This window comes from Peromyscus maniculatus, chromosome X (assembly GCF_049852395.1).
Source record: "Peromyscus maniculatus bairdii isolate BWxNUB_F1_BW_parent chromosome X, HU_Pman_BW_mat_3.1, whole genome shotgun sequence".
Lineage (NCBI taxonomy): Eukaryota > Metazoa > Chordata > Mammalia > Rodentia > Cricetidae > Peromyscus > Peromyscus maniculatus.
Window position 1 is genome coordinate 57,219,086 of NC_134875.1, and position 15,859 is coordinate 57,234,944.

Below are 15,859 nucleotides of genomic sequence, written 5' to 3' on the forward strand. Positions count from 1 at the left end.
TGCTTCTATCTTCAAAACTCCAAGAGAATAATGAAAACATGGCAATAAGGGATGTCCAAGAGGGCTCCGAAGTGGCCAAGTAGCCCCTGGGACTTTGCAGCTCTTTCACTCTCTGTGGTCTTCTTTCAGTGAAAAACTGAAGAGTAATAGAGATTGAATACTGGTTTAGCAGCTCTAACTGTACACATGGTGTCAGTGAGGGGTTGATTCATAAAATAACTTGTTAGCATTTGTAGCCTCTTTGCTTCTCTCTCTTTCCTAGTGTTCCTTATTCAATGGGACCCAAATGGAGAAGAAGAAAATACAGTGAGGAAGACCAAATCTTCCTAACTGTGTGGGATGATGATAAACCAGAGGAGAGTGATATAGGTCTGGATGCTGAAAATGGAACCCTGGAGAGATGGTTCAAGGTCACAGTGAGTATCTTAATAAGGTCTGCATTAGACAGAATATTCTGGATCCTAAAAAGATGATCATATCGACTGCAATAAATCAATTACCTGGAGAAATGCTATTGCATGAAGAGATGAAGGATCTAGGGCAGTGGTTCTCAACCTTCCTAATGCTAGGACCCTTTAATACAACTCCTCATGTTGTGGTGACCCCAACCATAAAATTATTTTCATTGCTGTAATTTTGCTACTGTTATGAACCATAATGTAAATATCTGGCGTGTGACTCCTGTGAAAGGGTTGTTCAACAGCCAAAGGGTCATGACAGGTTGAGAATCATTGATTATGGAGGTCTGTGTTTAGCACAGAAAACAAAGAACCATGTCAGAGATCCCCTTCAAAGTTCTTTAAGGCTAGGTCAAGAAAGAACACTTGGTAGTTAAGTCTGTTCTCTATCATGATTCCATGCTGTCTCTCTTCTCTCCCATTTTAATTTGTAAATATAGATTCCAAATGGAAGAAAGTATGAGAAGACATGGCTAATAAATTCAATGCAGGACCTCTGCAATGTGCCCTTCATCCCTGTTGATGTAAGAAGGCTGATGAAGCCAGATAGACACAAGGGAGGGAAGGAAGGAGGCCAGGAGCTAGCTGCTGTCTTCTAACATGTCTTCTTTTTTTCCTTTTGTTGCCCATAGTTCCACTATGACAAACACCGGGCCCGGTTTTTTGTCCAGGATCCTACAGCTGCCTATGCATTGAAGGATATCAGCCACAAGATTTGTGATGAGACAAACCAAAAGGTGTGTACTAACAGCATTCTCTGTCCCTAGTCCTGAAAGGGGTGGTGACTGGCCAGGAGCTGAGCATCATCTTTGGAATCAGAGGTCCTAGTACTTATCTGCTTCTCCTTCCCACAGATACCTATCTTTGTCAGTCCTTCTGTGGTACCCTATTCTGTGCGGAATAAGTTCACATCAGAACAAATGGACCAGCTAAAGGTAATGCAGACTTAAGGCATGTTTCCCTCTTACTCCCTGGCATGCCTGACACTATGAACCCCAGAGCCTTAGAGCCACTTTCTCTACCTCTGTCTCTGCAGGTGACTGTGATGAAACGATATGATGCCTCTCAGAAAGCTCTGGACCTCCAGAAGTTCCGCTTTGACCAAGGTATGGCTGACTAAGGAAATTCTGGGTCGTGTGAGAGTAGATAGATCTTCCTAAGAAGAAAACGTAGGGATGGTAACTTGGGAAGGGTGTTTATCTGTACCAATGCTGGCCCAAGTGGACAGGCAGCCTTCTAATTCCTTTTGTTCCACTTTCTGAAGACTTGATGAACAGTGACATTGACATGATGCTGAATCGAAGAAGCTGCATGGTTGCCACACTGCAGATCATTCAAAGCAATATCCCTGAAGTGAGGCCATAGACCCCGTGAATTTAAGTAGAGGGATAGAAGGGATGGGATGAAGGGAACGTTTGTTACCAAGGCACTAGAATAGTAACTGTATCTCTTAATTCTTCCTCCCTGAAAGCTGTTGGCCTTGAACTTGTGCAACAACAAATTGTACCAGCTGGATGGGCTGTCTGATGTGATAGAGAAGGCCCCCCAAGTTAAGATTCTGAACCTCTCCAAAAATAAAGTGAGAAGGGGAGCCAAATGTGGGTTAGGTTGAGCGTGGGTGGTAGTGCACACCAGGGTTATGGTAAGAAGCAGGTAGAGACACTTATGAGGGAGGGTGGAAGCTGCAGTTACTGGGCCCCAAGTTCTCTTTGCTTAGGACAGCCTACCAATTCCTTCTCATCTTTATCAGTTGAAATCAGTTTGGGAGTTGGAGAAGGTGAAAGAGCTGAATCTGGAAGAGCTGTGGGTAGAGGGAAACCCCTTCTGCAACCACTTCATGGATCAATCTGACTATGTAAGGTACATAACACCTGCTAAGTCTTTCCCCCTTCATTGCCAGTGCCATGGTTTTGTTTCTTGTTGCTGTGATGAAATACACTGTCCAAAGCAACGTAAGGGAGAAACGGCTTATCTGGCTTACAGTTGCAGGTTATAGTTCCTCATTACTTCCGAGTTAAGGTGGTAGGAACTTGAAGCAACTGATCATATCACATCCACAGTCAAGAAAAGAGAGCAATGAATTAATGAATGCATACTACTGCTCAGCTCACACTTTCTTTTCATTCAGTCCGAAGCCTAGCCAATGAAATGGTGCCACCTGTGTTCTGGGTGGGTCTTCACACCTCATCCCAGTTAAGAAACTCCCTCCAAGGCATGTTACAGGCCAACCTAATCTAGACAGTTCCTCAGAGACTCCCTGCTCAGGTGATTCTACTTTCGGTCAAGCCCACCATCTAAACTAGCCATCACAAGCACCCTAACCTGTAGCTACTCGTTGTAGCTTGAGCTCCTCCTGATACGTACTTTTGCAAGAGTAGGTACCTCCGATCCTCTGGAAGGAAAACAGGTTCTGCCTTGTCTGTATGCTCAGCTATGATCTCAGAAACCGCTTCCTTCTTACCTACCCATCCCCCTCTCACCTAGTCTGGGCTATTTTTCATTTCTCAGAACACCAGATTCCTCCAGAAACCTCCTATGCGACATCCCAAATGTACCATCCTCCCTCTCCTGTCCTGAGAGAAGCCTTCTGTTCTTGTTCCTGAACTATCCCTTATTTGTCCCAGCTTGCCCTGAAGGCTGTCCTTCTCTAAGCTGAGGGCTGAGATCCTGGGTAATGCTGACATGGACATTACTGTCTCTGTCCCATTGTTGGGAGCCCTAACCTCCTAGGGAAACATGAACTCCCTAGATCAAGGATCCAGAAGTGGACTGCCACTAGAGAGCTAAAGAGGTTGAAGAGACAGAAAGACAGACCTCCTGGAGGCCTCTCTCCCTCCCTTCTCCCTTCCCTACTTACCTATAAACTAACCTACCTGCCTGCCTGCCTGCCTGCCTACCCACCCATAACCCCTGGCCTCTAGCACCAGGCCAGACAGATCATCTCCCATTTGCTTTAGATGTCTTCTGCTTCTATTTTGTCTCTACTCTCTTATGTCTCCCTGACAGTGCCCACACCTTACTTTAACTTCATTTCTGTTGCCACCTCCCCACTTTCCTGTTTCTTGAATCTTGAGCCTGCCTCCCTCACTCCGTGCCCAGCGTCCTGGAGAACGCTGGATACCTAACAAAGTGGCAGAGCCCTGGGCTTTTACCCAGTGCCTTGCTCCCTGCAAATTCTTCTATGGGTACTCTGAGCAAAAGAATACAAGCCAGGAAAAAGCCACAGACCCTGGGCCTCCAATGTGCCTTCTTCTGGCTCTGGAGAAGCTGCCAGTGCAGTGTGTGTGTGTGAGCTACTCGGGGAAAGAAGAGGGAGGAGAAGCAGGATCCCCAAAAGGAAGAAAAGCTAGCTAAACTTTAACTAATAATCACTTCTTTTGGCTTTTGCTTTTTGGACAGTGCCATACGGGACCTATTTCCCAAGTTGTTACGCCTGGTAAGTTTCTACCTTCAACATTGTTTTGGCTTCCTCTCATAAATTATCTCTACACCTGCCCTAAAACTTGTTTTAAAAAACCTAGTTCAATCATGTAGATTACATGTTTGCAGCAGACCAACATCCATTTTAGATTATATGGATTCCTGAAAAACATCAATATTTTCCCTGAAAAAGTATCCATAAGCAACACAGACACACAGAGGTTCCATATAATAGAGATTTACACAACTCCATCAAACAGAGGCTCATTATATCACCCCTGGAATTTCCAGGGGCAATTAAACCCCTGGCCCTGGCCCTTTTTTTCCCCTTTAGGTCTCTGGATCTTCTTGGACATTCAGTGCCGTTTACCCCATGCACTACTAACCTCCTCTTCCTTTCCTCAGGATGGTAAGGAGCTATTAATATCAACAGGAATGGACATAGAAGTCCCCCAATTAAGCAAGGTGAGAAAGGACCAAGGAAGATTTGCGGTGTTGCAAAAGAGAAGTTACTAGATTTTTTTTTTAATTGTAGTTTTTTGGTTTTTCTTTTTCTTTTCTTTTCTTTGGTTTTTTCGAGACAGGGTTTCTCTGTGTAGCTTTGCACCTTTTCCTGGAACTCACTTGGTAGCCCAGGCTGGCCTCGAACTCACAGAGATCCGCCTGCCTCTGCCTCCCGAGTGCTGGGATTAAAGGAGTGCGCCACCACCGCCCGGCAGTTTTTTGGTTTTTCAAGACAGGGTTTCTCTGTGCAGCTTTGGAACCTGTCCTGGAACTCACTCTGGAGACCAGGCTGGCCTCAATTTCGAAGAGATCCACCTGGCTCTGTGTCCCGAGTGCTGGAATTAAAGGCATGTGCCACCACTGCCTGGCTGAGACATTATTAGATTTATAGTCTGAAATGACTTTCTGTTTCAGGAAACATGTACAGAATCTGAACTCATAAAAAACCTAGTTCTACAATTTCTGAAGGAGTAAGTACCCCTTGGACTACAAGAAAGGTGGGAAAGCTGAGCAATGTTGGACTACCTTATCACATTTGCCCATAAGAGTTTTAGGTCTCACTTAGGGTTCAGAGCACAGAAATCAGCTGTCCCCTTAGTTTATGCTCCTTCCCCTTACTAGATACTACTTGTTTTATGACAATGGAGATCGACTTCAGCTCATTGATGCTTATCATGATGAGGCCTGTTTCTCCCTGGCTGTTCCTTTCAACTTCAGCGACCCAAACCTGTGAGTATCACAGCTTAAATTCTGTTCTGGAGCAGCATGCCTCTCCCTAGAAAACACCTATATTGGATAGAACATGGAGTTCTCTTCCTCTTTTCTCCTAGGAGCAACCTGGAAGAGTATTTCAAACATAACAGAGATATAAAGAAGCTGCAAGACTCATGTAAGTGTGATGGAGAAGATTGGGCAGAGTAAGGGAGTAAAGACAAAATTTTAGGAGTGGTCGGTGGGCCAGGTTGTATCATGCCCTTGATCTTTGCTTCTTCTCTCCTCTGTAGACATGCGAATGCGGTTGCTGAAGCACACAAAACGTGACATTGTGGACTCTCTCAGTTTGTTGCCCAAAACTCAGCATGACTTGGACTCTTTCTGGGTGGATGTGTGTTGCCACACAGTGAGTACCTGGTTCTTCTGTAGGTTATACCTAGAAATCTGGAGGTGTGTAAGATCCGGAGCTCATAGCTTATACCATCTTCCCTTTCAGGATATGATGCTCTGTTTTTCTGTCAATGGGCTGTTCAAGGAAGGTGAGTATCTATAGAAATTCCTCTCTATGTCCCCTCTGCTTCCTCCCCTAGATAGGCACCCCTGAGAAGTCTTCCAGATTCTCTCATTCTACACCCTTCCTTCCCTCCTGTTCTCCTGCCTTCAAACCATCCTAATCTGACTTGGGTCCATGCCTTTCTGCCCCACGGTTCACAGGTAAGGGACACAGGCTATGGAGTTTGTTGAGTCTCATTCCAGTTCCATACTCAGCAGCTTTGGACCAGTTTCTTAACATCTCCAGTTCTCTATTTGTCAAACATGATTAAACTCATCTCTGTAACAGATGTTAAAAAGACCCATCAAACACTGGAAGTGATTTTTCACAGGGTCCGTAATGTGGTAAGGGGCACATCAAATGGGAGTGAATTGTTACTGTTGTTGCCCTCCCCATTCCTGCCATACCCTCCTGACTCCCGCCAAGCCAACAACTCTTCAGCATAAGAGCCCGACTTGGGAATGCTGTGTGAGTACGTAAATAAGGCGCTATTCTAAGAAAGCATTGTTGCTTCTTGTCCTTGAAGTGGAAGGAAAATGTCAAGGCTGTGTTCGTGCCTTCACGAGGATCTTCATTGCTACCCACTACAGCAATTCAAGGTCAGTGCTGTGTTGCTTCTGGAAATTCCTGTCCCTGCCCAAAGCCAGCAGTGTGACAATGTGATGGTGCAGTTCTCAGGGTATCCTCCATATTTAGAAAGCCAAAAAGGAGATCCAACAGTTTTGCTTGCTGGCTGAGGGTATAGACTTTGGGGTCAGAATACTATGTTCTTTCATGATAGGATATTTACATGCAATATCATTGGCCAAGTCATCGGGCTTGTCTCTGGTTCAAGGTCTTCCTTTGTTGTATGGGTTAAATTCACAAATCTAGTCAAGCTAGTCTTTAAAAGGTGAACTTCATATGGGGTGGATAGAGAGAAGCAGGCAAGGATGTTGGGAACCAGGCATAGATAGAATGTGGAAACAGTCTGGTTAGTGACTGGCAGTTATCATAGAATTGGCATTGGTAATGTTGGCATGTCCATTTCTTTACTTGTCTGAGTGTCTGTTTTTCCTCCAGAATATGCATCATGAATGATGAGCTGATTGTGAGGAATGCCAGCCCCAAAGAAATCCAGAATGCCTTTATCTCATTGCCGACAGCCAGCACTTCTTCCAAGTCTCCCCTCTCTGAAGAGCAGCAAGAAATGGTGAAATCTTTCTCCATGCAGTCTAAGATGAAACTTAATTGGTCTCAGAAGTGAGTACTGGGTGTGCAAAGAAATGGGTGGGGTAGGAGAACAAGTGAATAACGGTACTTTGCAGGCAATTTGAAAAAAACAATTAGGATATTTACTTCCCCTCTCCAAAGTGGGCTCAGGAAAAGTGTGTCCTAATCTATACTGATATTTTTAAAGGATTTTAAAACACTATAATATTCTTGTGGTATATCTTGTATGTGAAAAATCATAAAGAATCCACTAAGAAACTACTAGAAGTGAAAAAACAAATTCACCAAGTTTTTAGGATATAAGATTAATATATACAATAATGATTTGCACTTCTGTGTATTAACATTTAGTATCTCAAAGTTAAATTGAGTGAACAGTTCCATTTATAGAAGAATAAAGAGGAACAAATACCAAAAAACTGTAGTGGGGGGCAGGTGAATATAATATATGAACAAAGTTTTCCCAGCAATAGCTACTCACATTATACAAATTGAACAATATTTATACAGAAAGTGACCAGGACAAGAGCTCTGGGTATCAGGTGAAAAGCCGTCATGTCTGCCTTTACTGTAACAAAATGATGAAAAGAAGCATGATATAAGACAGGGACTAAAGAGCCTCTGTGACTTGTCACTGTTCTATTGCCATCAGGACCAAGGCGACTCTTATAAAAGAAAACATTTAACTGGGGGCTTGCTTACAGCTTTAGAAGGTTAGTCCATGATCGTCATGGCATGGCGGGAAGCAGACAGGCATGGTGCTTAGCTGAGAGCTTTATATCCTGATCCACAGGTTAAAGAGAAAGGCTTTTGAAGCTCACCCCCGGTGACACACTTCCTCCACAAAGGCCAAACCTCCTAACCTTTTTTCAAAACATACAAATATATGAGCCTATGGGAGCCATTTTCGTTCAAACCACCACACCATGTCATATATGCCGCCCACAGAACTACCTCTTACTTGGGGGGGGGGGGGGATCCAGAACTGAAATTTGAAAACCCCTCCCATGGCTTGCTCAGCCTGCTTTCTTTCTTTTTTTTAAGAAAAATTTTTATTCATTGTAAATATCACCACAGATCCCCTCCTCCCTCCTCCCGCCCCTCCAGCCTTCCCCCCAACCCACCCTCCACCCCCTCCTACAAGAAGGTAAGGCCTCCCATGGAGAGCCAGCAGAGCCTGGAACATACAATACAGTTGAGGCAGGTCCAAGCCCCTCCCCATGCATCAAGGCTGTACGAGATGTTGCACCATAGGTAGTGGGTTCCAAAAAGCCAGCTCATGCACCAGGGATGATCTTGATCCTACTGTCAGGGGCCCCTTTCAGCCCAGTGACAGCACCACCCACAGTGGACTAGGCCTTCCCTACCGATCACTAATGAAGAAAATGCCCCCACAGACTTGCCTGCAGCACAGTCTTGTGGAGACATTTTCTTGATTGAGCTTCCCTTCTCTCAGATGACTTTAGCTTGTGGCAGGTTGACATAAAACTATCCACTCTAAAGATAACACCCGCCCCACCCCACCCCCCGGAGCTAAGGACCAAACCCAGGGCCTTGTGCTTGCTAGGCAAACACTCTACCACTGAGCTAAATCCCCAACCAAAGGTGGTTTTTTTTGGTTTGGTTTTGGTTTTGGTTTTTGGTTTTTGGAGACAGGGTTTCTCTGTGTAGCTTTGTGCCTTTCCTGGAACTCACTTGGTAGCCCAGGCTGGCCTCAAACTCACAGAGATCTGCCTGGCTCTGCCTCCCGAGTGCTGGGATTAAAAGCGTGCGCCACCACCGCCCAGCCTCATGGAGAGATGGCTCAGAGGTTGAGAGCACTAACTGTTCTTCCACAGGTCCTGAGTTCAATTCCTTCAATTCCCAGCAACCACAGGGTGGCTCACAACCATCTGTAATGAGATCTGGTGCCCTCTTCTGGCCTACAGGCATACATGCAGACAGAACACTGTATACATAATAAATAAATAAATCTTTACAAAAAAAAAAAAAAAAACAGCACACAGTATTTCATGATACTTTTTTTCACCCTTCCATTCTTAAACTTTCTGGGATGTGCTCTGGGCTTGGGAAATGGACAGAAAGTTGATATTGAGGCCCTGTTTAAGGTTGAATGCTCATCTGTCCCTTATGCTCATCATTTTAACCAGACAAGCCTAAACCATTAATTACTCTTTGCCCCAGGCTGAGAGCCATATTAGTTAGAGTATAAAAAATGCTTAAAAGGTAGTTGGACAACATGTAAGGAAAATAACAGTAATGTATTCTCCCCTTGGGCCTATGTTCTCTTCAACCATAAGCTTTTGACTAGGTTTACAGTATCAGATATGTATTCCCTCACATGAGTGTACCTCAAACCCAGTCACAAAGCAGTTCTTCATCCCCCAAGTAGCCATGCCACAATTGTACAGTTGGGCCTATCTTATCTGGCAGACTGATAGTGTAGAACATATGGTCTACAGCTAGGTGAGGCCATTGACTGGTTTTCTCCTCCCACAGTCTACATTGCACCTTCTGGCAGTACGAATGCTAGCCAGCCAGGAGGGAGTTTTCTGTTGCAATCCATCTTCATTTCTCTGTGTCTTGTAACCAAAATGTATGGTATCTTCAGCAGTACGTCCTTACCATCTGTTTATGGTGTGCAACCAAGAGCAATGGTGATAGCCTGTATTCTTCTTTTTTTATTGAAAATATAATTTTTTTTCATAGACTATATTCTGATCATGGTTTCCCCTCCCCCAACTCTTCCCAGATTCTCCCCACTTCCCCAACCACTCAAGTACACACCAGTTCCCTCTCTCTCTCTCTCTCTCTCTCTCTCTCCTTAGAATATAAACAGGCACCTAAATAATAATAGTAATGATAATAATAAGAAAAAAAAGAAGCCAGAATAGGACAGAACAACAGAAGAAAACGAGCCAAAGTTTGAAAAAGCACAAACACATGTGGATGCAGAGACACACACAGAAATCCCACAAAAACACAAAACTGGAAACCCTAATATACTATATATGCAAAAGACCTGTAAAGTTAAAACAAAAAACAACAAAGAATAAAAAGAGAGGCCCTGACAAAACATGATGAGACAAAGAACCTCCAAACATGCCACTGAGTTTGTTTTGTGTTGGCTCCCTACTGCTGGGCACGGAGCCTGGCCTTAAGAGTGGTTCTGTACTCAGGGAGACTCCTTTGCTAGTGACTGTCAAATGGAGATAACCTCTGGGTTAGGGATGTGGGCTTGTGTTCCCTTCCCTCTTAGCGCTGGAACCCCATCAGGCCTAGACCCGAGCAGGCCCTGTGTGTACCGCCAGTCTCTGTGAGTTCAAATGTGTATTGGCTCTGCTGGGTTTAGAAGGCCTTGTTTCCTGGGTGTTTTCTATCCCCTCTGGCTCTTACAATCTTTCCACTTCCTCTTCCACAGGGTTCCCTGAGCCCCTAAGGGGGAGATATTTCATGAATACCTCCCATTTAGGGCCAAGTGTTCCAAGGTCTCTGCCTCTGCACACTGTCCAGTTGTGGGTCTCTGTAATTACTCTTCTCTGATGACAGCTGAGCACAACACTGATCTATGAGTATAGCAGAATGTTTTAGGTAGTCTGTATTCTTTTGAGTGCCTCTAAGATGTCTCTGGTGAACAACTCATAGGAGATATTGTGCACCTAGCACCTATGACTTCAGGGAGGAGCTACCTGTTGTGTGACGCTATTCCTGAGGAGCTGTAAACAAATGTCTACTCACCCCAGGCAGGGAACTGATGACAGACCAAAGTACTGATACCACCAAAGTCCAAGTTGGTAAAACCGTGAGTTTTATTGGCATTGTTTAAACAGGAATATGGGTGAGGGGTTACTCAGCATGAAAGACTCAAAGACAGCTGCGTCATCAAAACCCATGGCAACATAGGTGTCAGTTCACAAAAGCAGAAAACCTAGAGTGTACTGCACAATCTGTAAGCGGCTTGAGATGCTGAAGAGTGTCCTTGTAAGTGGGGGCTTCTTCTAGGCAGCTTGGCTCGTCTCAGCTTCTTCCAGGCTACTCAGCTAGACTGAGTGTCTTCCTAGACTGCGTATCTTCTAGGCAGCTCAGAAAGTATCTCTTAGCAGTCCTTACTGCTTGGGAACCAAGGGGGCTGGTAAATCTAGTCAGTTTTTGTGACATTCTGAAGCTATTGAATTGTTTATGAAATGTTTCACATTTTTAAAAATTACTTAGTTTTTGAGCTTGTAATATAATTACATGCTTTCCTCCTTCCCTTTCTTCCCTCCAAATTGTCTCATATACCACCCCTTGCTCTCTTTAAATTCCTGAAATTCCTTTTCATTAGTGGTTGGTGTTGCTGTGTGTGCATGTGAGAATGTGTGTGTGTGCGTGCATGCGTGCATGCGTGTGTGTGTGTGTGTGTGTGTGTGTGTGTGTGTGTATTCTTAAATACATAAATACAACCTGCTCATTCTGTGTAGTGTTACTTCAGTGTTTATTTTCCCAGGCTGGCCATTGGATATGGCATAACCAGTTGGTGTGCTTTTCCCTGGAGAAGACTATTTCTCCCTTTCTCAGCATCCCTTAGTTGCCTGCACGTGAGGATCAGGGATCATTGCAGAAGAAGGGGCAGACAGATTATAAGAGCAAACAGAATGAGGAGTTTGTTGTGTGACATTGTGTCAGGAATGTCAGAGGCTATACTAGAAAGTCTCACCAACATGACTGCCTAAACATGAGCTGTACAAGGACAACCACAATAGACATGCTTCTAGCATGGACTGGCGTGATGGGGTCCACAAGGTCACCTTCTCTTAAAACATCCCATTGTTTTGCTTCCCTTGTAACTTTGTGTCTTAATGAGCTTCCCTCCAAAATGAAAGGTTTTAATCTTGTAGGAAACTACTACACAACACTATCCATGAAGGGTGTGGTTTATATTTGTGTTTTAGCTTCAATTTTTAAATCAGGGACTCAGTGGTTAAGAGCACTTGTGGCATGTTGAAGTCCTCATCCAGAGGACATAGGTTTAGTTCCCAGCACCCACACTGAAGGGGCCTGAGTACTGCAGGGTGCTACCCTCATGACCCGGATTAGGCACAGACCATACCCAAACACCAATTTCCAAGCACAAACTAAACACAAAGAGATCCTTTATTAAGCAAGGCAAAGGGACAAGGTGACTGAATCTGAGTCAGGCAGAAATAGCTTTGCAAGTGTTGACTTTAAGAGGGAAAAGGCTGTGTTAGATTGAGCTAGAATGTGTTGGTAAGTTCTGATTGAGTGTTTTAATTAGGTTAGTCAAAATAATGAATTTTGATTGCTGGACCTTGATGTTTTGATAGGTGGACCTTGGTGATCAGTCTCAAGAACGAGTGAGGGGCCAAATAAGGGAATAGACCTTGGTGGCTAGCTTTAGGAATGCAATCTAAGAGTTTAGCAAGGAGGAGAAAGGCAAAAGGCAAAACTTGGCGGTACCATGTTTGTCATGCTCAGGCCTGCTAGAGCCCTTCACACATGGTGCTTAACAACTATCTGTAACTCTAATCCAGGGAATCAGATGCCATCTTCCAGACTCCTTAGTCGCCAGGCATGCACATAATGTACATGCATACATGCAGGCAAAATAATCATATACATAAAATAATAAATCAATATAGAAAATTTAAAAAACAAAGATTTTTAATTATATTTTTAGTTTATAAAATAGTAGAGTTCGGAGTTTTCCCCTTGTATCCTTAGTTTTCATTAATTTCCTGCCTGTATTTCTCCCATACCCCTACCTCAACCTCATTTAAGCCTTTTCATAGCCAGTATTCCTTTCCACTTTCATATCCCTTGTGTTTTACAATCTCTCCCCATTCTGTGTCCCTGCATGGCTCCTTTTAGTCTTTCTGGTCTCTACAGGCACTCAAAATTAACTACAGAAATCTAAATTCAAACTTAGGAAAGAAAACATACAGATTTTGTCTTTCTGGGCCTGGGTCACATCAGTCTTATACATCCAATTTGCTGTTGTGTGTATGTACCACATTTTCATTATCAGTAGATGGACACATCCAGGATGATTCTATTTCCCAGCTATTGTGAATAGAGCTGTTATGAACATGCATGGACAGGTATCTCTGTTGTAGGGTATAGAGTTCTTTGATTTGCTTAGAGGTAGTACAGCTGGAACATGCATAATTTACATTTTTAATTTTGTGAGAAATGTCCACACTGATTTCTATGGTGTCTACACCAGTCTACAATCTCACTAACAGTGAATGAATAAAACTTCCCTTTCCCTACAACCTCAACTGCTGTCATTTGATTATTTTTTCATAATGATCATTTTTGCTGAGAAGAAATGGAACCTCAAAGTAGTTTTAATTTGCATTCCCTGACAGATAATGATATTGGAACACTTTTTAAAGTATTCATTAGCCATTAATATTTCTTAATATTTCTTATTTTGAGAACTTTCTATTTTTTTTATTGGGATTGGGTTGTTTTCTTGATGATCAGGTTTTGTTTTTGTTGTTTGTTGTTTTTATTCTTTGTATATTTTTGTTACTAATCCTTTGTCAGTTACATAGCTTACAAATATTTTCTCCTTTTCTATAGGCAACCTCTTCACTCATTTGGCAGTTTTCTTTCTCTGCAGAAATTTTTAATTTTACGAAGTTCCATTTGTCAATGGTTGGTGAACTACTGGAGTCCCATTCAGAAAGTCCTTACCCATACCTATACCCTCTAGTATGCAGCTGCTTTTTCTTCTAGAAGGTATAGAATTTCCAGTTATATGATGAGGTCCTTCATCCCTTTGGAGTTGATTTTTGTGTAGAGTGAGAGAGAAAAATCTGGTTTTATTCTCCTATAGGTAGATATGCAGTTTTTTCTGGATTTTAATCATTTGTTAAAGAAAGTAATCTTTTCACCATCAGTATTTTTTACCTTTGGCAAACATCAAGTGGCTGTAGTTGTATGGGTTTATATCTGTGCCAATACCCTGATAATTTTTATTATGGTGATTCTTTTACTATAACTTGAAGTCAAGTATGGTAATACCTCCAGCAGTATTCTTAGTGCTCAGAATTGGTTTGGCTATGCAGGGGCTTTTGTGTTTCCATATGAATTTTGGGATTGCTTTCCTATTTCTGTAAAGAATAGAGTTGCACGTTTTATTGGGATTATATTGAATTTGTAGATTGTTTGTAGAATAGATATTTCACAATGCTATTTTTATGATCTATAAGTATAGGAGGTCTTTACATCTAATTGCTTCCTCTTTTTTTCTGTAGTGTTTTTTGTTGTTGTTGTTGTTTTGGTTTGGTTTGGTTTTTCGAGACAGGATTTCTCTGTGTAGCTTTGTGCCTTTCCTGGAACTCACAGAGATCCACCTGCCTCTGCCTCCCAAGTGCTGGGATTAAAGGCGTGCACCACCACCACCACCACCACCACCACCACCACCACCACCACCACCACCACCCAGCTTGTGTTCTTAAGTTTTTGTTGTACAGGTATTTCACTTCCCTGACTAGGTACGTTCTAAGTTATTTTTGAGGCTGTTATCAATGGAATTATTTCCATAATTTCTTTCGCAGTATATTTGTCATTGGTATGTTGAAAGCCTAAGAATGTTGGTTTGGTATCTTGCCTCTTTGCTGACAGTATTTATTAATTCTAAAATAAAATGTTGTGGCTGAATCATTAGGGTATACCCTTAAATATAGAATCATATCATCTACAAATAAGGAGACACTTTTCCTTTTCTAATTGTATCTCCTTTACTGCTTTCTCTTATCTAGGTAAGACTTCAAGCACTGTATTGAAAAGAGGTGGAAAGAGTGGACATCCTTGTCTTAGTCCACTGATATTAGTGAGAATGCCTTGATTTTTTTCTCTGTTAAGTATGATGTTGGCTATAAGGTTATTGTGTAAAGCCTTTACTATGCTGATACATGTTCCCTTGATTTCTATTCTAAATAGGGCATTTCTCAGGAAGCAAGGTTGGATTTTGTCAAAGGCATTTTCTGAGTCTATTGTGCTGATCATGTTATTTCTGTCACTCCAGGTGCCTTGAAGACAATAGCTGGGACTACAACAAAGCTGCTGAGATCTTCACTATTCTTCAGGTGAGGTCTGGGTATCAAGTGGGTAAAAGATGGATGGCTCTGGGGCTTCAGCAAGATGTAGTCTAGGTAGCCTGGGGATCAAATTCAAGTCTCTTCTGACATCCTAACTCTTTCCCTGCAGAATGAGGGCAAGATCCCTAAGGACTTCTTCGAATAAATGTGCTAAGGAGGTCCTGTGGATATGATATTCCATCTCATCCGCATTATTTCTGTTTGTTTCTGTCTTCTCTCATGCTTGGGATCAGAGGCCTGGTTGACCAAAATCCAAAGTTACCATGCAAGCCAGGTAACACAGCCACCCCCGGGGGCAAGTTTTTTGTTTTCCTCCAAAAATGTCTGTTTTCATAATAAATCATTACTTTACTTTGCACATTGTGTCCTGAATTGCTTTACTCCTGCCTCAGCCAAGAGCCAGAGGTACCAGGATGAAAAAGACCTTCATTCCCAAACTTCTACTACTTTCAGTGGAAACTTTGGAATAAATCCACATACAAATAGTACGTGCTACTTGCAGTGATTAGGCTGGGGAATCCAGGGACTCTGACAAATCCTCTACTTGGAGGCCTGTAGAAGCCTCATGTGACCTGGGTTTCAAAGGGGTGCCTCCAGGCTAGTGAGGCTGTGGAGGAGAGAAAGTTGTAAAGAGGGTACACATTTCACATCTCCTTTCTGGGCATTTGAATGTTTTCACAGTCTGCACTGTTATAGAATATTACTTTAACTAGACAAATAGGTGCTATATTTCTTTATGCTGTATTTAACAAGGTAAAGATGTATTGCTTTGCCCACCTTAGGCACCTCATTGGTCTAATAAAAGCTGAATGGCCAATAGCTAGGCAGTAGAGGGATAGGTGGGGCTGGTGGACAGAGAGAATAAGAAGGGAGAGAGAAAGAATGAGAGG

At 42.9% G+C, this 15,859-nt stretch overlaps 1 protein-coding gene across 14 annotated transcripts in view; it reads left to right on the plus strand.

Annotated features, from left to right (window-relative positions):
• Nucleotides 1–15,327, plus strand: part of LOC102925557 (nuclear RNA export factor 2) — a 29,966-nt gene extending 14,639 nt beyond the window's left edge. For 12 of the 14 annotated variants that reach the window (XM_076562775.1, XM_042269341.2, XM_076562776.1 and 9 more), the window contains 19 exons: nucleotides 263–416; nucleotides 899–982; nucleotides 1,091–1,195; nucleotides 1,313–1,393; nucleotides 1,495–1,564; nucleotides 1,723–1,811; nucleotides 1,930–2,037; nucleotides 2,209–2,318; nucleotides 3,858–3,894; nucleotides 4,284–4,343; nucleotides 4,797–4,852; nucleotides 5,004–5,111; nucleotides 5,213–5,271; nucleotides 5,387–5,502; nucleotides 5,593–5,635; nucleotides 6,176–6,248; nucleotides 6,712–6,891; nucleotides 14,897–14,957; nucleotides 15,079–15,327. In XM_076562775.1, the coding sequence (XP_076418890.1) occupies nucleotides 263–416; nucleotides 899–982; nucleotides 1,091–1,195; nucleotides 1,313–1,393; nucleotides 1,495–1,564; nucleotides 1,723–1,811; nucleotides 1,930–2,037; nucleotides 2,209–2,318; nucleotides 3,858–3,894; nucleotides 4,284–4,343; nucleotides 4,797–4,852; nucleotides 5,004–5,111; nucleotides 5,213–5,271; nucleotides 5,387–5,502; nucleotides 5,593–5,635; nucleotides 6,176–6,248; nucleotides 6,712–6,891; nucleotides 14,897–14,957; nucleotides 15,079–15,114 (1,630 nt within the window). In that variant the 3' untranslated portion in view covers nucleotides 15,115–15,327. Of the gene's footprint in view, nucleotides 1–262; nucleotides 417–898; nucleotides 983–1,090; nucleotides 1,196–1,312; nucleotides 1,394–1,494; nucleotides 1,565–1,722; nucleotides 1,812–1,929; nucleotides 2,038–2,208; nucleotides 2,319–3,857; nucleotides 3,895–4,283; nucleotides 4,344–4,796; nucleotides 4,853–5,003; nucleotides 5,112–5,212; nucleotides 5,272–5,386; nucleotides 5,503–5,592; nucleotides 5,636–5,810; nucleotides 5,994–6,175; nucleotides 6,249–6,711; nucleotides 6,892–14,896; nucleotides 14,958–15,078 lie in introns of all 14 variants that reach the window. The other 2 variants (XR_013048272.1, XR_013048273.1) reach the window with 1 other exon arrangement.
• Nucleotides 15,328–15,859: the final 532 nt, after the last annotated feature.